Below are 24,344 nucleotides of genomic sequence, written 5' to 3'. Positions count from 1 at the left end.
CCAAATCAGAGCAGCCCCACAGCCACGGCTGTGCCAGGGAATGATGCGGGCAGGAAACGGAGTACGATATTTTAAAAACTTTATTATCGGCCCGATGATGTCTGACACACATGCTGGGAGCTGTATGGAAATCAGCACTGATAAAAAATACAGCAGTAATGACCCGTATCGAGAAAATATACAATGTCAGAGGAGCTCTCCTATTTAAATAAAAAAAAAAAATCATCATCATATCTGGGGGACGCAGCTGTGCTCTCGTGCTGCCCTCCAGAGGCGGCTGCCTCTGCCATAGACCAAACCCTGGGCTGGGGGGCTCCGGCAGCCCCTGCAGGGGTAGGGGTCAGGGGGCCCCCGCTGCAATGCAAAGCGCCTGTGCTGGGGGTGGAGCTGAAATCATACACTTGGATCAAGCAGGAATTGGGCTCGCTATGTCGGGAAGGGTGTGGGGTGCGCAGTGGGGAGGCACAGCCCCCCCCCCCCCCCCCCCCCTCCTGCCCTGGTTTGTGGGGCTGAGGCTGGGGGAACCTCTTGTTCCCTTTAAGGGGGTGGTACCCCTCCTGCAGCCTTCTCCTAAAACGCCACGGCCCAGCTGCAGGCTGGATGGATGCAGTGGGAGCCAGAGAACACCCTCGCATCCTCCAGCAGCAGCCCCATCCCATGGGCACGCAGCCCCAAGGCTGTACACATGTGTGTGTGTGTGTGTGTGTGTGTGTGTGTGTGTGCCCCGGCCCCCCCGGGAGCCAGCCCGGGCTGCAGGACACGGGGCTGTGGTGGTGGGTGGGGGGCATTCCTCACCTCAGGGTTTGGTCTATCAGCCCCCAAGGACACAGCCCTGATCTCAAGGTTCCCATAGGCTCCGCTTAGTCCCACAGCCTCCTGGGAGCTGGAATTGCACAATTATCCTAAGCCTTAAATGAATTTAAAAAAACAAAAACAAAAACAACAAAACAACAACAACAGAAAAAATAACAAACCAACCACGACCCCCCAACCCCCCCCGAATGCCTCCACAAACTCTTTACATCTCTTTGGCAACAATAACTTAAAACCGCGGCAACGTGAGTTCTGTCAACAGCGAGTTTTGGTTTTGTGGGTTTTTTTTTTTTGTGTGTGTGTGTGTGTTTTTTTTTCTTTAAATACAAAAATAGTCAGGTCAGCCCCCCTCTCCCCCCCAAAAAGCCTCAGGGAGGTGGGGAACCCCCCAAGCTTCGGGGTTCCCTGCAGGGCTGGGACTGGTCCCCGAAGGGCCTGGCTAAAAGCAGGGGGCAGCCCCCCAACCGAGCCCCCCCCAGCGGCTGAAAGGCTTTGCCAGCCCTGGATGGGGGGGGAGATACAGGGGGGCATCAAGGTGCAGGTGGGGACAAAGAACCGGCTTGGGGAGCACACGTGGGGAGAAAGCCAATGTGGGGTGGGGGGGCCCCCATCAATGAGGGGGGACTGAGCAAATGTTAGCAAGGTCAGGGCACTACCCTTTAAATGCTATAATTTTATATATATATATATGTCTATATATATATATATATGTCTATTTACACACACGCAGCCATCCACGCACACACGCACCGCTGGCACACACCGCCTCACCCTGGGCTGTGCCCGGCTCCAGCCAGCAGCACCCAAACTCCTTCTAACCCCATCTGTCTAAAAAACAGAGCACGGTGCCCGGAGCCAGTGCCGGTGCTGAGGGCGCAGGCAGGCGAGGCGCACGCTGGCTTATTCCCGATCACCATCTTCGCTGCTGCCTGGAAGGGAGCAGAGAGGTGGTGTGAGCAGGGGACCAAGAGGGACAAAATCACCTGGGGGTGGTGGTGCCTGTGGGGGGCACTGGGGCAGAGCTGTGCGGGGGGGGGCAGGGGGGTCCGCTTGAGGTCTCACCTCCTACGGAGTCCATGTCTGAGTCGGAGACGTGGGTGATGGAGAACCGGGACACCGGGGCAGGAGAGACTGTGAAGCGGGAGAACTGGAGGGGCAGCACCTGTTTCGGGGTTGGCACCAGCGTGGGCACGGCTGGGTCAGGCTCTGCCGGCGTCAGCGAGGACATCAGGGATGGCTTCACCGGCATGAGCGGAAAGTCATCGTCCCACTCAAAGCCTCCACCTGCAACACAGAGCGAAGGGCTGGGGGCTGAGCCCGTCATTAGGGTCAGCCCACTGCCACCCCCTGACCACACAGCCCCCTTACTCTCTTCTGAGGCGTTGCCATCCGAGGAGTCATCCGATGTGCTCAGCCTCTCCGTGGGGCTGGCAGGGCTGGTGGGGCTGCTGCTGGCTGGGGGCTGAGCTGAGGGCTCGGGGACATCTGGGAAGCTCTGCTCGCCCAGCTCCCGTGTGGGGCTTTCCTACACAAAGGAGACACCATGGGAGATAATGCCATTATTGGATACTATGCCCACCGCTGCGTGCCCACCTCGCCTTGCTGGGGCCGCTCACCTGGTCAAAGAGGTAGATGGTGACATCGTCATAGAAGGACACGGCCTTCTTCTTGCGCTCCAGGTCCTCACAGAAGGCCTCAGAGAGCAGGCTGGGCATCTTGAGCAGGCTGCGCAGGTTCCTGCCACTGTGGCTCTCAGCCACCACAATGGGGACGGCGGCCGGCTCCTCCTCACTCTCCTCGCTCTGCTCCTGGATGTTGTAGCAGCGCAGCTCCTCATCCGACTCATCACTGTCCTCTGTGTCCTCCTCCTCCTCCTCGGGCTCCTCTCGGCGCTCAGGGGTGGATGGGAGCAGGGAGATACCCATCGATGTCTCATCCCCTGATGGCAGCGTGCTGGGACCCCCGGGCGCATCCCCTCCAGGCGTGATGCCCACCCTGGTGCCCTCTGGGGGCAGCCCCGCTGTCCCAAGCCCTGGCACAGGGGGCATAGTCTGTTCACCCCCAGCCACATGTTCTCCCAGTCCAGGGATGCTCTCAGCCTCATGGGTCTCTTCGCCCAGCACTGGCTCCTCACCGTCTGGTACCGGAGACAAGGAGAAAGTCTTGGTTGGCACAGAGCCCCCCAGCACATCACCATCAGGGCATGGGGAGCTGCTTGGTGCTGGGAGCTCAGTGCCATGCTCCTGCACCGTGGGACAACCAGTCTCTGCTCCCCGCCAGTCCCCCACAGAGACCCCCATGTCCAGTGCTTCGGCTGCCAGCACTGTGCTGGGGGCTGCCGGGGGGCTGCCAGGTGCTCCTGGGGGGTGCAGTGTGTCCTCCCCCAGCTCGGGGGCTTGCACCATGTCCTGCATGTAGGGCTGGGGTCCCTCCTTCTCTGCCTCCGGGGTCTCGGAGCCATCGCTGTCCTCCTCATCCTTGGGGCCACGCTCAGCCTCGGTGTCGTAGTCGGAGAAGTAGGCAGAGTCACGGTAGGGGTTCTTCTCGGAGAGGCTGTGCAGCTCAGTACCGAAGGATGCTGAGGGCCGCGTTTCGGGGGCTGGGCTGTCCCCGTCCCCTCCTGGCAGCCCCGGGGGTGGCTTCCCCATCTGGCCAAAGGCCTCGGGCTCACGGGGCTCATGGGGCTCCTTGAGGACAAACTCAGGAGACTCGTTATTCTCTGTGTCGTAGCCACTGTCCACAGCCTTGGGCTGCCCGGCAGACGTGAAGGCGGTGGGGCTGAACACCTCGCAGGAGCTGGCAGTAGAGGGGATGTCCAGCGACTCCAGGGAGTCCGGTGTCCCCACCTGCTTCTGCAAGGACTTGAATGCCGGTGCCACGTCTGCCCGCTCCATGTAGTCCCCGGAGAAGTCGGTGAAGACTCCCGAAGTCAGCTCTGCCGTGTCCTCATCGCTGCCATCGTCGCCACCAGGGAAGCTGCTGCTGGAGAAGGTTTTGTCTGGGGTGCGTTCTGCGTCGCTGGTGAGGCACGCGCTGCTCTCGGCAGCCGCCTCTGCAGACACCAATGTCTCAGGGCCCTCCAGCGCAGACTGGCCACCGTCTATGCCAGGCTCCCTGGTAGGAGCAGGGCTTGGCACTGTGATGCTGGCCATAAGGGTGGCGTCCCCAGGGCCCGTCCCAGCTGTGCCGTGGGGCGCGGGGCTGCAAGGAGGGCTGCTCCGCTCCATGCCCTCAGCCAGGTGGGCATCCTGTGGGCAAGGCTGCGCTCTGGCTTCCAGGGTCGCGTCGGGGCTGCCAGCCAGCGCTGCTGCCTGCGAGCGGCCGGAGGCTGATGAGTCACGGCTCTGCCAGGCCTGGCTCTGCGGGGAGGGCGAGCGGCACTGGGAGGAGCCGGGGGGCTGGGGCTGCTCCTGCCGTGGGCGGCGGAAATCGATGCCCGGCGGGGACCCCCCCGAGCTGGGGCTGGGTGCGCGGTGGCACAGTGCCCAGAGGCTTGGCCATCAGCCCGCGGAAGGTGATCATGCGGCGGTAGCACCAGCTGTCGGCGGGCTCGCGGGTGGCCGGGCTGCCACTGCCAATGTTGTTGTTGGAGGAGCTGTTGGAGGCCCAGGGTTGCTGCTGGGGGGCTGCTGGGATGGGAGCCCCAAGGGGGCTGTCATCCCCCAGCTCCAGCGTCACGCAGTCCGGATGGGTTTCACCCCGTGCTGGAGGCTGCCTGTAGCGCTGGGGGCTGTAGGCACAGTTCAGTGAGGGCGAGACGCCCAGTGGGTCAGCAAAGACACTGTGCTGGAAGCTGGGAACGGACCAGTCCTTGTCACTGGGCTCAGCATGCTCCTCGTCCAGCAGGAACCGCTCAGGGCCAGGGGATGGCACATAGCCATGCTGCTCCTGCCCCGCATAGGGGTAGTACTCGGCGCACTCCCACGAGCCCTCACCTGCCGGTGCACGGCCCAGCAGCGGCTCCATGCTCAGCGATGCAGTGGGGCTGCTGTCCGAGTCATCCCGCGCGCCCTGGGTTCTCCAGCAGGACGTGGAGCCACGCTCACCCTCAGGGCTGTAGGAGCACATGGCGTAGTCCATCTCAGCACTGCCCTCAGCCGGGCCCTCGATGCGGATGTAGTATTCACTGCCGAGCGAGGGGCTGTGTGCGCCCAGGATGGGCACCATGCTGGGTGGCGGCAGGCTGGGGCAGCCCTGCTGCTTGCACTCATAGCAGGACGGTGAGACCCCCAGGCTCAGGTGCCCCGCAGATGCTGCTGGGTAATAGAGTTCATGGTAACGTGCGGCGCTGCTGGGGCTGAGGGAGCCCAGGGGTGCTTGGAAGTGCTCGGTCTTGGTGTGCTCCCACTTGTACTCAAAGTTGAGGCCGTGGCTGGTCTCCATCACGGTGAGGATGTCGTCCCCATCCGAGGGGAAGCCGTCGGCCGAGAAGTGCTCCAGCAGAGGGAAGGAGGAGAGCTCGGTGCCGTGGTGGCTGCCGCTGGCGCTGCCGTTGGGCTTCATGGAGTTCCAGCGCTTCTCGAACTCCTCCTCTGCCTCCGTCGCACCCTTGGCGCAGAGGTAGGAGAGCAGCAGATGCACCTCTTCAGCTGTTGGGCGTTGCTCAGGCTGCAGCCAGCAGAACTGCATCACTTCATACCTGCAGCAACAAGGAGCAGGGCTCAGCGCCGTGCCCACTCCCATGCCAGAGCCATGGCTGCGCACCCACATGGGGACAGGGAGAGCTCCTCACCAGCGCTCCGCCAGCGACAGCTTCAGCTGGGGCTTGGGCAGCTTCAGCTGCTGCTCCTTGATGGCGTAGGCAAGCACCTGCCGGTCAGAGTAGTGGTCGTAGGGCTGGCTGCCCAGCTCAAACAGCTCCCAGATGGTGACACCCAGTGACCTGCAGGAACGGCACGATGCTGGGGGCATAGGGAGACCCCCAGCCTGCCACCGGCCGGCATGCAGACACCACACACCTGCCGTGCCCCCCGCCCTGCTCACCAGACGTTGCTGGCCTTGGTCTGGTCCACAACAAGCAGGTTGCCGTGCACCTCATCGATGAGCTCAGGCGCAATCCAGCGCAGCGGCACCCACAGCTGGTCGGCCGTCACAAAGTAGTCGTCCTGCCAAGTATGCAGGGTCAGTACGAGAAGAGAACGTCAAAACGACACGTAAAGGACAGGGCACAGCACCGCCCGCTGCCAGCACTCTCCCCAGCCTCACTGCACCACCACCCCACATCCGCAGCCCCATCGTGCTGTTCCTCCAGGCTCACACCTCCCAGTACCCACTCAATGCCCCAGCAAAGCCTGTGAGGGAAGGGAAGGGAAGGGAAGGGAAGGGTACAGCGCGGTCTTCAGGGATGTGTGTGCACAGAGAGTTACAGGCAGAGCCATACGTGTGCGCAGCACATCCCTGAGCTCCCTCAGATTCGATACTGTGGGGGTCCCAAGCGCAACCCCCTCCTCACTCTAACCAGCCTTACTTTGTACTTGCAGTGTGAGAGTCCGTAGTCCCCAATCTTGACGGTCAGGTCGGCTGTGAGTAAGCAGTTCCGCAGGGCCAGGTCACTGCCAAGCAAACCCCAGTGCTGTCACCACCCCCACAGGGGGCACAGGGCACCCAGGGCCCGAGGACCGCACTTGGGCACCCCCAGCAGCACTGCTGCCAGTGCTGGGAGCAGGAGGGTTGTGCTGCAGCAGAATGCTGGGCGTGCCAATCACCAACCACCCAATGCACAGCAGGAATTCTTGCACAGCGTTCCAGCTGTGCCTCTGTCCGTCCATCCATCCGTCAAGCGCTGAGCCAAGCGGAAAGCAGGTTTCCCCAGCAACGTGAGCCCTGGCACTTCCTACCCGTGCAGCCAGGCATGGCTGGGCTCCCATAGCCCCGGAGGGGTGCACACAGATGGGATGCACATTAGGACAGTGTAGATGCATGTGGGGAGACCCTGGGTGCACCAAGGGCGGGATGCCCATGGGAAACCCCTCTCCTGCACTGCCAGACCCCACTTCCCCCCACTGCAACGCTCCCAAGCAGCCCAGCTTGGGCTGGGAAGGTCCGGTGGCCCCGATGCAGCACTCCCCTTCCTCAACAAAATCACTGATGCTGGAGTCTCTGTGTGCAACTCACTCAGCACCAGGATATTGTTGGGCAGGAGGAGCAAGGTGGGGTGGGCACAGCCTGGGGGTTGCTCGGCCCACTCCCCCCCCCCCCCCGCACTCCCAGCCTTACCTGTGGATGTAGTTGTTCCTGTGCAGGTGCAGCACGCCGCAGGCCACCTCGCATGCCATCCTCTGCAGAGTGAGAGGGTCTGGGGCCATGGAGTCAGCCCCCCGGCAGCTCCGCAGGTATCCCTTCAGGTCACCCTGCAGGATGGTGCCACTGTCACCACAGACCCCTCCCGCACCCAGCGGGTCCCAGGTCCAAAATGTGCTAGGCATGGCACAGCGGTGCCATGTGCCACCCCACAGCACCCTACAGCCCCAGCTTATAGGGCTATGGCACTCACCAGCGGGCAGAACTCCATCACCAGCAGGTAGGGGGTGACCTCGGCGCACTGGGCCAGGCACTGCAGCAGGTTGGTGTGCTGGAGGGCCCTGCGGGGCAGAGCAAGGGGCACGCTGGCACCACAGGGGGAGCATCCCTGGTGCCTCCTCCACAACGCGGGGGCAGCCGGGAGCAGCTGTGAGCGGGTACCAGCGCGTCCCAGCACCCCAGTGCACACCACAAAGGGGCATTTGTTCGGCTCTCATGGGGCATGGAGCAGTTCTGTGCCCCCCCCCTCATACTCATGACCTCACTGCAGGCAGGGCCAGACACCAGCAGCATCCTGCAGCCAGTGAGCCCCAGGACAGAGCTGAGCTGTGGCCCAGAGAACTCAGCCAGAGGGGACAGCCTCCATCCACAAGCACCCCCCATACCAGCAGCTTGTCCCAATTCAGGAGCACCCCTGGCCCTACCTGTAGGGCTGTGCTTCCTCCAGGAACTGCATCTGGTCCTGCACGCTGGCACTGGCCTTCAGCTCCTTCACCACCACCTGCGTGCTGCTGATGCCTGAGTTCACCTCCCCCAGGAATACCTGGGGGCAAGAGACAGGCACGTCCCCATCTATCCATCCTCACCGCACCTTGCTCCCAGTGGGGGACACAGTGACCCCTGCAACCCACATCCCAATGGGGCACAAGAGCTGGAGCAGCCCCAGGGGGACCAGATCCTGCATGCACCCTGCCCCAGTATCCCAACACCCAACACCCCGATGCCCCGTGCTCACCTTGCCAAACCATCCATGCCCAATCTCCTTCAGGTACAGCAGGCTCTGCCTCCCAAGGTCTGCAGACTTGAGGAGCTGCACTGTAACAGAACACATCCAGCTGCCTGTGTGCTCATGTGCTCACCCGCACCCCCAACCCACCCGAGTTACCCGCCGATTCCAGCCGAGCCCTGGGGTCCTTCCTGCTGTGCCACCCCACACTGTCCTGGGATGCTCTGTCAGCAGTGGGGGGGCCATCCCCAGGCACCCCACATCCTTCCCACCGAGCATCCTGGTGTGGCCGTGCTGGTGTGGGGACATGGGGTGTCCCCAAGCAAGGCAGAGGGGAGCTGCTCTCTGCCCCTTCTCCTCCCCAGAGATGGGGAGAGCAGAATGGAGCCGAACTGGAGCTCTGGCATTTAGCCACAGTCCCGGCCCCCTCCCAGCACAAGTCCTGCCCCTCATGCACCCATGCCAAGGGGTGCAGCAATGGAGCCATTGTTGGGCTGCGTCACGCCGCCCCAGCCCTGTCACACTGCTGCTATTCTCTGAGCTGGGGAGAGCAACAATGGGAGCAAGGGGGCTGTGGCACAGTGCCCCCCCCCCCCCTCCCCCCCAGATTCCTCTCCCACTCGCTGCCTTGTTTACGCAGGGCTGGGGCTGGTGGGTGCCATGGGAAAGAAAACCCTACAGGACGGTTCAGTGGGCACGGTGGGGATGGGCTGATGGTTGATCTTAGTGCTCTCTTCCAACCTCAATGATTCTATGTCCCAGCACATGCCAGAGGGATGCACACTGCTCCCCTTGGTGCCACGCAGGGGGACAAACCATCCTTTTGCAGAGGGACGGCGCTGCTCAAGGGACCTCAGCCTCCTGTTGCCCCTTCGGAAGTTGCTTCAGCTAAGCCTGGCACAGGGCTGTGATCACCCCTCCTGGCCCCACTCCACCTCTGCCCCGGGGTGCACGGGGGTCCCACAGTGCCCAGTGCCTCCCACGCCCCCCTCCCCCCAGGCAGCTTACCTGAGCGCCCCGGCTGCTTGGCCATGGGCAGCGAGACCTCGGTGAGGGGCAGGACGTACACCTCGGGGCCATGCTGCGGGGCGGGCGAGCCCTGGGCCGAGAACTCCGTCACGTAGTCGTCCCCCTCGGCGTTCTCAAACTCCTGGGCCGGGGCGGAAGGAAGCGCACGGCAGGGGGACACACGCGGAGCAGAGACAACTGACCCTGCGGGCTCCCTGCAGCCTGCCCCGCGCCCCCCCAGCGCAGCCACCCGCACCCCATAGCGCATCACCGAGCCCCCCGGGCCGTGCCCACAGCCCCATACCTGGCAGTGATGCCCCACCAGCCCCCGGCTCCTGAAAGCCGCCTGGGCGAGCAGGTAGGTAATGGTGAGCATGGTGCTGCCCCGGCGCAGCCGCCGCTCATGGTGCTGCGCGCCGCGACCCCGCGGGCACTGCCAGAGCCAGGCTGCAGCTCCACGGCCCTATATAGCTGCCGCGGGGGCTCGAGGGGGCTCATTGTTCCCCTGCTCGAGGTGCTCCGGTGTGGGACGGTTATACAACGACCCGGCGTGTCCCCTCTGCCTGACCCCTCCCCGCCGCGGGCGCCGCGAGCCTCCACAAAAATCCCAGCAATTAGGGAAAACTGTTTCTCGGCACATTCTGTGCCTGTGAGGTCAGGGTGCCTCCCACCCCGGGGGCGTGCGGGTGGGACCGCCGCGGCCCTTAACCATGCCGTGGCCCGACACGGGGCGATGGGTAAAGCTGAGCCCCCCACCACTGAGCAACAGGCACGTCCCACAGGCAGTGACACGACACCGGGAGACCCCAGTGGGAGCTGCAGCCCCCTGCCCACGCTGGGTGCTCGGCCCTCACCTTGAAGCCGATATCTCCCTTCTTGCAGCACAGGCAGGCCAACATGAGGAAGATGAAGGTGAAGAGCCCGGAGAAGGAAACAGCCACGACAGCCAGCGAGGAGGACCAGGAGAGCTCGCTAAGGGGGGTGCCGTCTGTGGGGACATAGGGGTGCAGGGTAAGGGGAGCAGATAGGGCTGCACTGCAGGGAGCTGCCAGGGGGTTGCACGCAGGGATTTTGCTCACGTGCCCCCCCCCCACTGCTATGCCCCCACTGTGCTGTCACCACCGGGCAAACCGTATCCCCAAACCACACCCCACTGGGCTCAGGGCCAGGGATGCTGCCAGCAAGGTAACGTGCATCTCCATCCCATATCCCCTCGCCCACCGCCCCACGGGGCCATCCTGCACCACAGCCCCTCGCTGCGAGCCCCCACCACAGGCAGCAGCTGCCGCATTACTATTCTGCCCAGAGCCTCCCCAAACAACCGGCACGTGGTGGTGCAAGGAAGCAGGAAGGCCACTGTGCTGCCACGACAGGGGGTGGCGGCACAGAGACCCCTGCCCCACTGTGAGCCCCCACGCACCCATCCACAGCACGGAGCTGCACCCAGAACCGCCGCACCGCGCCTTCCCTGTTGCACCGAGGGATTGGGGCACAGTGCCATCACCCGTGCATCTCTTTCCCAAAGCCCAGCCCAGCACCACTGCCACGCACCACGCGTGCAGACACACGATGGGGGCTGCGCCATCACCAAGCCTCTCCCACCCCAGGTGCCGGTATGCAAAGCCACGCTGGGCATCTCGCTGCCAGCTCTGCCCCCGCGCTGGCGTGTCCTTGAGGAGGGCACCTGAAGGACAGGAGGGCTGGGGATCCCCGCTCGGGGGCACGGAGCACCTCGGGCCCCGCACCGCACAGAACGCGGCCGCTGCTGGCGCAGCAGCTCCAGAGCCATCTTCTGAGGCTCAGCGATGCGCAGCCGAACCGGGGAGGAGCCGGGGGTGGCATTCTTGCTGCTTGCAGCCGGTTTCCATGGTGAACACACTTTGTACAGCGAATGTCACCATTTTCCTTGGATAGTGGGACAGCAAGAGAGAAAATGACTCACTGAAAAGAGCCTTTTGAATGCCGACGGGAGCAGAGCGCGGCGACAGAAGCCGTTCCAGCAGGGACTGTCAGCTGAGCTGCCCAAGGCCGCGGTGCAGGAAATGGAGCTTTTCGGATGAACCCATTTCCAAAACAACGTGTTCTGCCTCAGTTTCCCCACCTGCACCACCGCTGGTGCAAGGAGGGGTGTCACCACCATTTGAGGGCTGGGAGCTCCATGCAGCTCTTTTGGCATCACCGTGAACCCACTGCAGCCCCCACCGTTGGATCCCCCCCCCCAGCAGCTCCGCAGTGCTTCCCCCACAACAAACTGCTCTCACCACGGGGTCACACTGAGCACGGCCAGCTCGGTGCATCCCTCAGCAGGAGCTGCTGCACCAGCCCCGGAGCCGGGGGAGCAATGATGCTCCAACACTGCCTGCAAGCCAGGAGACACCATGCTCCATTCCCATGCTGGGGGGCAGGGGTGGGATTCAGAAGAGCCCCAGGGTGGCACCTGACCCTGCAAACGAGATCAGAACGGTAAAGCAGAGAGCGCAGAGATGCTGAGCACAGCAGGGTCCACCTGCCCACACCCCATATCCTGTTGCATTGCTCACCCAGCTCAGGCACGCACCCCCTAAAATCCTTTTCCTAAAAGGCACCCGGGAAAGGCTACAACCCCACAGCCCCGCAGCGAGGATGGACTCAGCCCTTCCCGGCTCCTTTGCTGACTCACGTTTGCTGAGTGCCTGCAGCCGCTCCTCCAGCCATCCCCCGCCGCTGGGATGTGCCACGGCCGCCGCTAGCTCTGCCCGGCGGCAACGGGCAAGGAGTGGGGCTGACGTGTGCGGAAGGGGAGAGCCCGGGGCTCCCCGCAGGGCTCCGCATGGCCAAATGGATCGGCAGGAGCAGGTCCTGCCCACTTGCTCGGTCACACACCCGAGACCACCCCCGAGCCCTTTGCTGCAGGTCCTGCTGCAACCTGCCCAACTGTGCCTCAGTTTCCCCACCTTACACCCATGAATCTGGTGGGTGCAGAATCACAGACCTTCTCCCTGCAGGATGGAGGGAGTCTCACTGTGTCCAGACCCCCAATTGACCTGGGGTCCCTATGCAGCTATGTGCAGAGGAGTGGGACAAAGCGGGGAGCGCTCCCATTCTCCTGCATTGCCCCCAGTGAGGACGGCGATGGGAGGCCAGCCGGGAGAGGACGGGCTCAGGGAGGGCATGGGGCTGGGTTTGGGTATGATACAAAGCTGGGTTTGGGCACAGTGTAGGGCTGAGTCTGGACATGATGCAAAGCTGGGTCTGGGCACGGTGTGGGGCTGGGTGTGGGTTCGGGCAGGGCGCAGGGCTGGGTTTGGGAAGGGTGCCCGGTGCAGGGTTCAGAGCTGGGTGTGAGTTTGGGCAGGGTGCAGGGCCATGTTTGGGTAGAAAGAAGGTCTGGGACAGGATTGGGGCAGGATGCACACACACAGGACCCAGCACAGCATCCCACCGCAGGCTCAGCACTCTCAGCCGCTCTCCCAGCGCAAGCACAGTCCTAGTAACATTATAAATCCCCGGCGAGATGAAGGGCCTGGATCCATGGGCAGCTTCCAGGAAAGCAATTTTACACCTCAAAGGATGAGCGCGCTGCTCACCCATACGCAGCCAAGCAGCAAGAAACCATCCGCTGCCATTTAACACGAAAACACGAGGCTGCTCCACACAACTCCAGAGGGAAACTGAGGCACGGCCAGCATCACCCAGCAGCACTGCACAGAGCCCATCAGGTGCCATGGAGGGGCTCATTTCCAACGCAGTGCATGCCACGTTCATCTGCTCTCCCTGTTCACACAGGCTAATTTAACCGACACAGAAGTGTTCTGAAAGGATCGATTCTCGCCTCTTAGTTCGGGTTTTATCACCTCGGGATGAATTAGCAGTAAAAAATAATAACAATAATTTGATGGAAAATTAAAATAAATAAAAAGAAGAAGAAGAAGGAAAAAAAAAAAGAAAGATCACCCATCATTTTGTAACGTGGTGGAATGAAAACGTGGGCTGTAATAAGTGCAGCACTGTGCACACACCGAGCATCAGCCTGGTGAGAGACAAAAAGCCAAGTTCCTCCAGCACAGCCCTCCTGCTGCAGGCAGCGTGGTGGGTAGGGAGCAGCCAGACATGGACAATTTTCCCTTTGCTTTCCTGAGAAAATAATATATTAAAAAAAAAAAAAAAAAAAGCATGCAAAGCAAGGTTAAATTCATTATTTCAATTGCATTCTCTTGGTTGGAGCTTAAATTGGGTCTGAAGCCTCCCTCCATCCCACACCAGCAGGGACACGCAGTGCCATCGCAGCAAACCACAGCCACGGCTGGAGCCAAATCCCAGCAACAGAACACAGCATGGGCTCTTCGTGCCACGGGGAGGTGAATTGGTGCCTGTGTGGCTCCCAAGGAGGAGAGCATGGACTGGTGCCCTGTGCTGGGAGGGAGGGATGCTGCGGCCTTCAGGGCATGGCACTATGGCCAGTGCTATGGGCACGGCACCATGGAAACGATGGGCACGGCACCATGAACACAGCACCATGGGCACCTTGAGCATGGCACCCTGGGCACTGCGAGCACAACACCATGGAAACTATGGGCACAGCAGCTTGGACACAGCCCCACGGGCACCATGGACACAGCACCTTGAACGTGGCACCACGGGCACGGAACCCTGGGCACTACAGGCACTGCACCACGTACACAGCACCACGGGCGCTATGGGCACAGCACCGTGGCCATGGCACCGCAGAACCAGAAAACACCACTAAGATCACCAAATCCAACCATCAGCTCATCACCACCGTGTACACCAACCCACGGCACTCAGCGCCGTGAGCGCGGCACCGCCGGCACAGAGCTGTGAGCACAGCACCACGGGCACGGCCAGAACAAGGCTCCCAGCAGCCGGTGAAGCAGCATTTACGTAACGGCGGGAGAGAAGCCGCGTGGAGGGGGGCAGCCTATTTTTATCAGAAACGTTCAGCGACGTTATGAAACAAGAAGCCTCGGCTCCGAAAACAAGCGGTGAGAGAGGCGAGCACCGAGAGCAGCCACACACGCCTCAAACCGGCGCCGCACCGGGCAGCCCCGATGTCCCAGGATGCTGACAGCTGTGGCAAACAGGAGGGTCCCTGCCCACCCCCTTCCTGCCGCTCTCTGCAACTGCCTTAAAGCTCCATCGCTGCGCTGCGCCCGGCCTTGGGAGCTGCCCTTTGCCTGCCCCAATTTCAGAGAGCTGGACGGCGTGGCACCCACCACAGTCCCTTTGCACAGCCTCTGAACAGCCCCATGCCAGGCTGGACAAGGCAAGCAGAGGGGAAGAGACCCTGAGAATCGGTGGGGAGAGGATTTTAGGAAGCTGTTATGGTGCCGGCCCTGGGGCTGTCCATCCATCCCCAAGTGTGCAACACCCCCATCTCGCACCCACGCTTTGAGACCTCGGGGACTTTCTGAAGCTGCTGCCCTGAAAGCATCACCACAGCCCTCCCGAGGGACGTCACCCCCCAGGCGGCAGCTCTGTGCCTCGCGCTGCCCTGCACCGCAGCGTGGTGCCATCAGGGGTGCTCTGAGCAGGAGGATTGCCTGGCACTGACCAGGGGTGCACAGCCCACCCTTGGCAAGCACTCACCCCTGCACCCCAGAGTCCCAGGTGCCCCCCCAACAGCCCAGCCATGCTGCACCCTGCAGAGAGCTGCCCCACTTACAGCACGTGCCACGCCGGAGCTTCCCTTCGCTCCAGCATTAAAACAACAGTGGTGGCATTGGAGTCAGCAGCAATGGCCCTGCTAGAGGGGAAGGGACGGGAAGCAGGGCCTCCAGCCACCGCCGCTCGCTCCCCTCGTCCCAGGGACAGTCGCTTGCAGGAAATCCTGAACCTGCTGCTGCTTCCTCCAGTGGCCAACCCCTCCCTGCACTGCCCAGCACGGCCCCATCGTCTCAGCCAGCCCCAGCACCCCATGCCCCCAGCCCACCCCCTCCTTGGGGCTGCCCTTCAGGACAAAGCCCTCGCGGTCCCAACTTGCAGTGGGTAAGGGGCTTCACAGGGGCTGCTCAAGCCTTTAAGGCAATCATTTATACCAATCACAGGCCCAAGAAGTGGGAACAACATCGTCTGACCATGGGCAGGATCCCAGGACCAACCCCCTGGCTCCCAATGGGGTTTCTCACCCACAGGGGACCCCAGCCTGATCCAGGCTCCAGCTCCTGTCCTTCACTGGTGCTCAGCCCCCATGCTCTCCCCGGAGTGCAGAGATGGGATGGCGCATGGCTGGGACCCCCACCTAATGGCCATGGCTCCTGGGCTTGTGGCATGCTGCTGGAGCTGCATGGAGTAACACCATCATGGGATGAGCATCATCCAGTGCCCACTGTGACCCAATGCAGGAGGAACCCAACTAAGTGGGGATTTCCAACTGAGAAACACTGGAAGATGACAGCCTGTGCTCCAACAGCCCATGGGACAGGGAGGAACCCAGCACTGGGCAGCTCCTGGCCGGGCGCAGTACTGTGCCCATGGGACGGCCATGGCACTGCTCTCCAGACAGTACAGTGCAGATACCAGCACTGCCCCACGGCCCAGTGCCAGGACAGGAGCTGTGGGGCACCCCGCGTCCCACGGGCGGGCGGGCAGAACTGGGCAGGGAGCCCGTGAGTCACCACCCCACCCCTCCCGAGAGATCTGAGCCCTTTCAACCCTGGCATATTAATTTCTCCTAATTGGCTTTGACAGGGATCAGTATCGCCATCCAAAACGCAATCACCCGTGTGCACGGAGAGGGGGGGAGCAAAGAGAAGGAAGGAGGGGAGAAGGGGGGGGAGCAGGCAGGCACCCCCGGGGGAGCGATGCTGGTGCCGATCCCATCCTCCTGCAGCGGGGCCCAGCTGCCCTGCAGCACTGCAGAGCTGCGCCAACGCCATTGCCAGCAGCAGCCCAGCTGGGAGCCCCCCCACCCCCCTAGCACCACTGTGGGACCCCCACCTCCATGCCTGGACAGACAGACAGGCCCCGTGCTGACACCTTCCACGCGCCGGCAGCTCCTTGTAGGATCTGGGCGGTGAGGTGTGAGCGAGGCAGCTTCCCACACACTGCCAGGTGTTACGCTTCCCCCACTGCAGCCACCTCCATTCCACGTTCCCCACTCCCTGCCCCAAATCTGACCTTTGCGCCCACCCTGCTGCCCTTCACCCCTTGTGAGCTCTGGGGTTCCGGTCCCTGTGCCGCTGTTCCCCACGTTAACCCCTGCCAGCACTGCCCAGCAATGCAAGGCACTTGTGGCACAGGGATTGGGGCAGGGGGAAGCAGCATGTGCCAGCTGGACCCACAACCACGGTGCGGTGGAGAGGTCCCATCACTGCCCCATGGCCAGCTTCCAGGAAGGGCCACGCAGGTGGCACCGGGACACGGCCAAGGGACAGCAATGGCATGGGCAGCACCAGCAGGCATGGAGCACTGTGAGCTCAGTCCCACTGCTGCCCAAAGCTGCAGCCCCACAGCAGCACCCTGCTGCCCCCAACACGCCAAGCAAAGCCCTGCTGCCTGCAGCATCTCCATCGTCCAAAAACCATCACTGTGCTGCTCGAAAAGAAAAAGGGAAGGAGAAATATGGGTAAGGGAAGAGAGGACGTTTCTCACAAATTCAAAATGTGCTCCGCAGGCTGAGATGGGGAAATCCAGGCTGGGAGCCAGGGCAGCACTGACCCCAACCCCGGCCGGAGGAGACACAGCCTCACATCATCGTGAGCACCGCTGGCCCTAAAGCCAACAACTGTGCAGTGGGACACAGCGAGGCCTTGGAGGCAGAGGGGCTGCAGAGATGTCCTTCCTCACAGCGCAGCCTGGCTCCAGCCATGATCACCCCCAGGCCTGGAAACCCAGAGAAGAGAGGAGCGGGATCCCCCCACCCCCAGCCACCTCCGCAGGGACACGATGGCAGCAGCTCTCCACCCAGCACAGCCCGGCATGAGCACATCTCACACAAGGGCCACCAACCTCACCGAAAACACAAGCTGTGCGTGGAGCAGGGGACAGTTCCTCCACCCCCAGAGTCACCGCTGTCCCCACGCCGTCCCTGCGGTTCCTCCTGCTCCGTGTCTCCTGCAAACAGCAGGGAAATGGGGCTGGCGCGGGAGGTGCCGCGCAGACGGTGCCGCCAACCGTACGGGATCAACAAGCCCGTGAAACAGAGAATACATTTTCCCCCCTCTAATTTCTTTCCCTGACAGTAACCGTGGGTGTCAGCGGCAGCAGAGCCCGGATTGGGGAGCACGGCAGCATGGCGATCGGCAGCGACGGAAAACCTTCCTGCAGAAGGATGCTGAAAGCAACCGTGCCCTGCAAATCCCCAGGTTGACGGGATTAGCATGGCAAATTGGGCGCTCGGCGAAAACCCGGAGAGAAATTATACCGAAGGCTGAGAGTGGTAAACACGTCTCCATTCCCAGCGCTGCCGCATTTAAGATGCAAATAAAGAGGTTTCCTTCCTAACGCGGATCAATACCGAGCAGGCTGCGAACCAACAGAGCTCCGTGTGGGTAAATCCCGGCCGGTCCGCATTTACAGCCCCTCCAGAGCCGGCTCCAGCAAACGGAGCGATGTCACCGCACAGAGGAGAAGGGACACGCGATGTGACGGTGACATCCAGAGCCACGCAGCGACCGCGTCCCGCCAGGGCAGCGCTGGGTCGGCTTCCCCCGCTTCAGTGACAAAGGGACCGTGCCAACGCGCTGCCATCCCGCAAGGATGCTCTGCCGTGGGTCACCGCACCGACCCCACCATCAGCTCCCGGGGACGCGCGTGCCATCCACACACACACACACACACACAGACACACACACGCTGCCATCCCCGTGGCACACGCAGCCCACGCCGAGGCCAGACCTGCCGGTCTTCCCCCCTCCCCATCCAGCTGGAACGCGCTGCGAACGGCCCCAAAAACCCACACAAAAGCCAACGCCGCTCCGCGCCCGTGCGCGGCCGTTTCCTGCAGATGCGGCGCAACCGAAACCGTGCCGCCGCGCTTACATAACGGCAGCCCCGCACGCAGCCCCGCACGCCTCCGGTACCCCCCGGCCCCGCTCCTCCGCGGCGGCCCCGGGCAGCGTCCCCCCCCCCGCCCCCGCCCCCCCCCCCCCCCCCCCCTTTCCGCTCCGTTCTCACCGCTTCTGCCGACATTATTTTTCAATCAGACAAACAAATGCCCCCGGAGGCGGCGCGGTTCCGCGATTCCTCAGCGGGGGACAAAACGGCGCCCGATGCGGAGCGGCTCCCGCAGCGCACGGTGACATTTGGAGGCGCGGAGCCGCTCTCGAGCTCCGTTCCCCGCACCGGAACGGCTCCGAACCCGCGGAGAGGCGGTGCGGGGCTGCGAGGACGGAGCTGCAGAGAGAACGGGGAACCGGGGGCGAAGGGGGAGGGAGCTGGGGGGCTGGCCGTGGAGCGATGCGGGGACCGCTACGAGGGGTCGGGGGAGTGGGAAGGGAAAAGCGGGGCCGCTCGCCGGGGGATGCGGAGGGGCTGCGGCGGTACGGGGAGGTGCGGAGCGGAGCGAAGCGCGGCTCCCGGTGCCTTCGGGCCCGAGGGGCTGCGGCACTCACCGGGATCGAAGTGGGAGCTGAAGGCGAGGCTGGGGCTGAGGAAGGCGGCCGACATGGCAGCGGCGGCGGCGAGGCGGCCCATGGTGCGGCGGGAGCCTCACGGCCGCCGGCTGCCGCTGGCCCCGCGCTGGGCACGGCGGCGGCGGCGGCTCCTCCTCCATGGCGGCCGCCGCGGCCCCGCGCCCCGTGCCCCGGGGAGGGGCCGCGCCGCCGCCGAGCGGGATGGGGAGGGGAGGAGAGAGGAGGGGGCGGCAGGTGGCGGCCCCCGGTCCGCAGCGCTGGGATCGCGCCTCCGCCGCCCCCGCGCGGCCCCGACGGGAGATACCCCAGCCCGTCCTCGGAGACGGGACCCCACGGGGCAGCCCTCACCCCACGGTCGGTGAAGGCAACGTCGGCCCCGCGGAGCTACGATAGTGCTGTACCGTCTGCCGGGATGGGATGGGATGGGATGGGATGGGATGGGATGGGATGGGATGGGATGGGATGGGATGGGATGGGATGGGATGGGATGGGATGGGGGCTGATGTGATAACGTGGGTCTGGACAAGGGACGCTCTGCCCCTGTATCCTCCATCTCCACCTGTCCCAGCATCACCCCCAGGACCCAAGGCCCCAATCCCTGGCAGGGGAGCAGCACCCCACATATCCCCACTCAGTGGGGGACCCTTTGGGCTGGCATTATAAACACAGCACAGCTCAGCCTCGTGAGCTCAACGCTGCCGCATCCGCACGTGGGGCTGCACCCCCAAAATGTGGGTGCACCACACCATCCCTGCAACCCTGCAGGGACACCCAGTCAGCAGGAAGCAGCTGGGTGCAGGGACCCGCAACAGATGTCCCTTTGGGTCTGCACTCCTTGGGGAGCAGCACACACAGCTTTCAGTACGGGGCTGACTGTTGCTTTTAAAATTTAAAGCCAAATTTTGCATACAACAATTAATTTTTTACAAGACTTCAAGCTTGCAAAGAACACCACGCCGCACATGTCACGTTGCCGCAAATAGATACAGGGCTGGAAAAACTGCAGACTTCACAGGGAATAAACATTCCTCCATCATTGGGAACCAGCTCGCTCCTTCGTGCTACTGCTGCCCCCCAGTACGAGCACACCCATGGCCCCCCTCCACTGCCCCCAGCCATGTGCAGGCCATGTGCCAGTGCTCTGGCTCAGCGCAGCCCGGGGACACCCACATGTCCCCTGTGCATCCTGCTGGGATGGAGCTTTGGGCTCCAGGGATGGGGATGTTGTGGGGTGGGGAGGTGACAGGGGGCAGCGGGTGCCATGGGGAGGCGGTGGCCTTGCGGGGCTGTTCCCATGGCCCTGCTCCGTGCACTGCTGAGCTGGCACAGCTGAGTCACCACAAGGCAGAACGTACCCATGGGTGGGCGGGCAGCTTGCAGCAGGCACCCACAGCACATCCTGATGGAGCCTTCTGGCTGTGGGGTGGCTGTGGTGAGTGGATGGGGTTGAAATAACCCAGGCATCGTGTTGGATGCCCAGCGTGGGATGGGAATTGGGATCGTCCCCTCCAGCCACCCAGCCACTTTGTCTGGGGCTGCAGCTAATCCCTGCTGGGCAGACACCAGCTTGAGCCACAATCTCTGCACAGCGGCTGCCAAAAGCACCCGGCCCTCCTGACCTCCTTCCCACCAAGCAGCTCGACCCGCTCTCGGGCTCCACTGATCCTGGCTAATCCATGGCGGGAGGAAGGCTCCTTAATTGGGGAGCTTGGCACAGCCGGCGAGCGACTGCTGCGCTGCTCCGCTCCGTCTGCCTGCAGGGATGGGGCAGGGCTGTGGCAGGCAGGCAGTTGCCCTGGGCCTGGGGACCCTGGGTGCCATGCAGCAGCAGGGCTCGGGCAGCCATCCGGCGTAAATCTGCAGCCCCAGTTATGCAACGCCACTGGTTTATTCATGCCTGAACTGGGCACTGGCCTAGAAAAAGCTCTGTGATGCTGGGGAGAGACGGGGATGGGGGCAGAGCCCCCTGGGAGGGCAGCAGGAGTGATGGGCATGAAGGGCACCAGGGGCCCTCCCAGCCACAGAATGGGGGATGTGGACAGGGGCTGCCACCTCAGGGCTATGGCAACAAACAGAGGATGCTACAAATCCCTCCCCAGGGTAGAGGCAATGCAGAGCCCCCCAGATGGGCAGGAGGCAGCCCCAGCAGGAGATGCCACTATACAACCACATTAGGGACTCACCCATGAGCCCCTTGCACACACAGCAGCCCCCCATGGAGTCACAGCACCAGATTCTCCCTGAGTGCTTCACCACTCCCATTCTCCAGGCAGGGACAGGTTCAATTCCTATTTCTCCCGCACTCAGATTCATGTGATTCATTAATTTTACCCCACAGCAGAGCTGTGCAGGGCCTGGCAAAACTCATCACAAACTCTGCTCGAGTCCCAGCTCCTCACTCACAGGTCCCAGCAGCACACCCAGCCCCCTGACAGCATCACGTCCCCTCTGAGCCGGTGTAGAGCCACAGGATCCCGCTGCGCTGCAGTCGCTGCCACAGCTGCATCTCCATCCTCAGGTCATGGTTGATGAAGAACTGCACCTCCTTGTGCCCACGGTCGAAGTAGTGATCTGAGTACGCCCGGTAGCCCGGTGTCATGAACCCAAAGGCACTAACCTGCAAGACACAGGGCTGAGCTCACCACCCTGGCACAGGGGATGGGGCAGTGCTGTGGGAGCAGATCTACGAGCAGTGACCGTGGCAGAGGGAGTGTGTGGATGCCAAGTGGGAGGCAGCAGCGCTGCTGGGCGGGGTGGAGGGCTGCAGGAGCTGTGCTGCACCCAGGGCAGAGCTGTGGACACGGGGTGCCCACCTGGTCACAGGTGTGGATGGCGGTCAGCAGCATCACGGCGCCGGTGGAGGGCCGGTACAGCTGCCAGAGTGGGGTGGCCAGGATGTGGGAACGGAGGAATCTGCGGGGAGTGAACGGGAGCCTGAGAGACCTCCAGCAGTGGGATGGGAAAGGGGAATCCCCCCACCTGGGGGCTTCATACCGGTTCCTGAGGTAGCGGATGAAATCCGGGTGCAGCATCCTAAATTTCCCCACCTGCAGGTCCTCCCCGAAGAATTCCTGGGGGCTGTGGAGAGGTGTGGGCAGCTGCTGGGAGCTGTGGGGCGCAGGGATGTGCTGGTGTTCCCCCCCCCACACGACCACTTACCGGACCCCCTCATCCCGACCGCTGTCCACACGCTGCTGGCTCAGGGCCGCCCGCAGCAGCAGGTAGTCACGGTCGTGGTCTGGGAGGAAGACATAGCAAGTTTCCTGCAGCAGAGGACGCACCAACAATCAGAGATGACAACGGTGCTGTGCCCACAGCTCCCCTGTCCCCCTGCCCCACTATCCCCCACCGGTGTTTGGGGTGGATGCCGGAAGCCATCGGCGGCGTAGCTGTGCAGCGCGTTCACCATGGTGTTGGTGGAGAAGACGTAGAAGGACGTCCTGCTGCCAACATCGTGCTCAAAGCCCTCCGTGATGGCCCCGTTCACCCTGCAAAGGGACGTACAGGGAGGTGGCGGTGGTTCCCCCTCAGCTGCACCCCAGCCGTGCCCTACGCCCTCACCTGAACACGTAGTCATGAGCATCAATGGTGGGGCCCATGCCGGAGCCGTGGAGGATGCCCCCATTGCCCACCACGGCACAGCGGATGCAACTTGCGGCCAGAGGGCGGGTGTCAAAGAGCAGAGCGCTGCTCGAGGCGTTGAGGAGGGACAGGGATGACTTCAGCACTGCGGGCGGCAGGAGGCGGGGGTCTCCTATTCAGCACTCTCTCCTCCCTCTCCACGGGATGGTGCTGTTCTCCACCATCCCCCCTTTCCTGTGCCACGGTCACAGGGACCCGCCGTGCCCCCACCCGCACACACCATCCCAACGGATGTCCTTCCAGCCGTGAGCCCCCCCGTATCGGCGCAGCCGCTGGTACTCATCCTCCTGTGCGTGCCGTGCCCACTGCAGCACCGGGATGGTGGGCAGGAAAGTGTCCCCAAACTCGGTGGCCCCAATTCTCTTCCTGATGCTCTTGGGACAGCCCTGGAAGCACAGGGGACGAGTGACCGCACGGCACAGCGCCTTCATGATGTCCTGCAGCTGGGGACATGATACCTCTGTGTCCCTGCCCCAGCCCCGTGGCACTGCTATACCGAGCTGCTGTAGGTCTCATCCTGCCCATATGTGTCCCCGAGGTCTGGTGGCATGCTGGGGACAGGGGATGGCTGTGCTGCCTGTGTCACCTGCTGCGGGGCTGCTGTGATTGTGGCTCTATGGTGGACAGGAATCCTGCAGGAAGAGAGAGGAGGCCAGGAGAGATGCAGGGGGGGCCTATCCCCATCCCCAGCCCTGCGACAGAAGGTGCAGAGGAGGCTCAGGAGAGGTTCAGGTGTGTTGCTGTGGCTCTGCCCGCACCCATCTGAGCAGTGCTGTGCCACCCCAACCCCACAAAACAGAAAGCAGGAGCTGGGCTCGGAGCCACCTCTTTGGGCCCCAGGCCCGGGCCAGGAGCTGCACTGAGCACAGAACCCAGAGAGGGGGCAGGCACAGGCAGGTTCGGGGTTAATCATTCCCCAGGGCAATGCGGCTCTGGAGCAAAACAACCCCACGGCCAGGGGGCCACACCGCTCCCACCCCACTGCCCCACCATACCTGGAGAGCTGGAGCCACAGGCTGCGCTGTGCGGGCAGCGGCAGGAGCAGCAGCAGCACGGCGAGCAGGGTGAGGAGCAGCCCGGTGCTGCGGGCACAGCGTCCCGAGCACAGCGTCAGGGCTGGGGGGCAGCAGTGGGCTCCTGGGGGTCTTCTCATTGTGGATGCTTGCAGGGAGGGATGGGAGCCTCAGCATTGGTGCAGGGCTCAAGGTGGAAAGCGCTCCTGTCTTCTCTCCTGCCTTCCTCCCGTCGGCCTTGGGACTCCGTGGCCGCTGTGCCCGTGTGACAAAGTACAGCTGGAGTGGGGACAGCCAGCATCCAGCCCCAGGCAGCACAGTGTGGATGGGACAGAGCACAGCTCAGGGCACGGTGTGGAGCGCTGTGGGCGGAAGCTGCATGAAAGGGGGGAAATGGAACTCAGGAAGCAGTTGTTAGAGAAGCAAGAACAGTAAAAGCAGAACAGTAAAAGCAGAGCTCACAGCAAGTCATCGCCCCAGATGGGTGCGTGTTTCCTGGAGGGCTGTCACCCAGCACTGCAGGATGGACACAGGGACCCTCAGGGCCGGGCTGCAGGGCCGTGCTTACAGCCACGCTATGGTCACACGCAGAGCTTGGCAGCTCAGCTCACTGCTGCCTACACTTCTTACAGCGACAGAATTGCCAGCTATTGGCACAGCTCAGTGACACAGAACCAACCATGAGCACAGCTTTAGAACCCCGTTATCTGGGCTTTCCAGCACCTTCTGCCAATCAGGCTGAACTCCGACTGTCAGCACACGGCACAGTAATTGCACACTCAATGCAGATTTCTGGTTATGGATCACTCAATCTTTGGGGCAAGCAGGCAACAGAGGCGTCCCTTGTCATCACTGTGGGTTTTGCCATCCAGCAGCCATCGCAGTGCAGGTGCCACTTGGGGTTTTCTGCTGGGCTGTATGGGCAGCATCACCCCACGCTCCACCATGGTATCACTGCACCACAGACTGCGGGCTAACATGGAAGGTGGCTGTTCTTACCACAGTGCCAAAAAGGGGAGAGAGAAAGAAAGGGGGAACTGGTGCACAATC

At 62.9% G+C, this 24,344-nt stretch overlaps 2 protein-coding genes across 2 annotated transcripts; both read right to left on the bottom strand.

Moving 5' to 3' along the window:
* Nucleotides 1-62: 62 nt before the first annotated feature.
* Nucleotides 63-18,709, bottom strand: AATK (apoptosis associated tyrosine kinase). The gene is given in 15 exon segments (XM_042893101.1): nt 63-1,742; nt 1,876-2,097; nt 2,182-2,338; nt 2,430-4,265; nt 4,267-5,452; nt 5,546-5,695; nt 5,797-5,918; nt 6,281-6,365; nt 7,030-7,163; nt 7,307-7,394; nt 7,758-7,876; nt 8,069-8,148; nt 9,068-9,209; nt 9,922-10,055; nt 18,619-18,709. Coding segments are annotated over 15 exon segments (4,566 nt in total). The 5' UTR covers nt 18,701-18,709; the 3' UTR covers nt 63-1,713.
* Nucleotides 18,710-19,513: 804 nt separating this feature from the next.
* Nucleotides 19,514-23,706, bottom strand: LOC122192543 (alpha-N-acetylgalactosaminide alpha-2,6-sialyltransferase 2-like). Its single transcript, XM_042893100.1, has 9 exons — nt 23,277-23,706; nt 22,778-22,913; nt 22,502-22,667; nt 22,201-22,366; nt 21,989-22,127; nt 21,799-21,902; nt 21,634-21,717; nt 21,453-21,552; nt 19,514-21,256 (listed from the first exon to the last, which is right to left on the bottom strand). The coding sequence occupies exons 1-9, from the start codon at nt 23,432-23,434 to the stop codon at nt 21,077-21,079; spliced, it is 1,233 nt and encodes a 410-aa protein (XP_042749034.1). The 5' UTR covers nt 23,435-23,706; the 3' UTR covers nt 19,514-21,076.
* Nucleotides 23,707-24,344: the final 638 nt, after the last annotated feature.

This window comes from Lagopus leucura, unplaced genomic scaffold (genome assembly GCF_019238085.1).
Source record: "Lagopus leucura isolate 7727_CA_CO unplaced genomic scaffold, USGS_WTPT01 111-9_obj-0_obj, whole genome shotgun sequence".
NCBI classification, from domain to species: Eukaryota; Metazoa; Chordata; class Aves; order Galliformes; family Phasianidae; genus Lagopus; species Lagopus leucura.
This window is presented reverse-complemented; position numbering and strand designations above follow the sequence as displayed.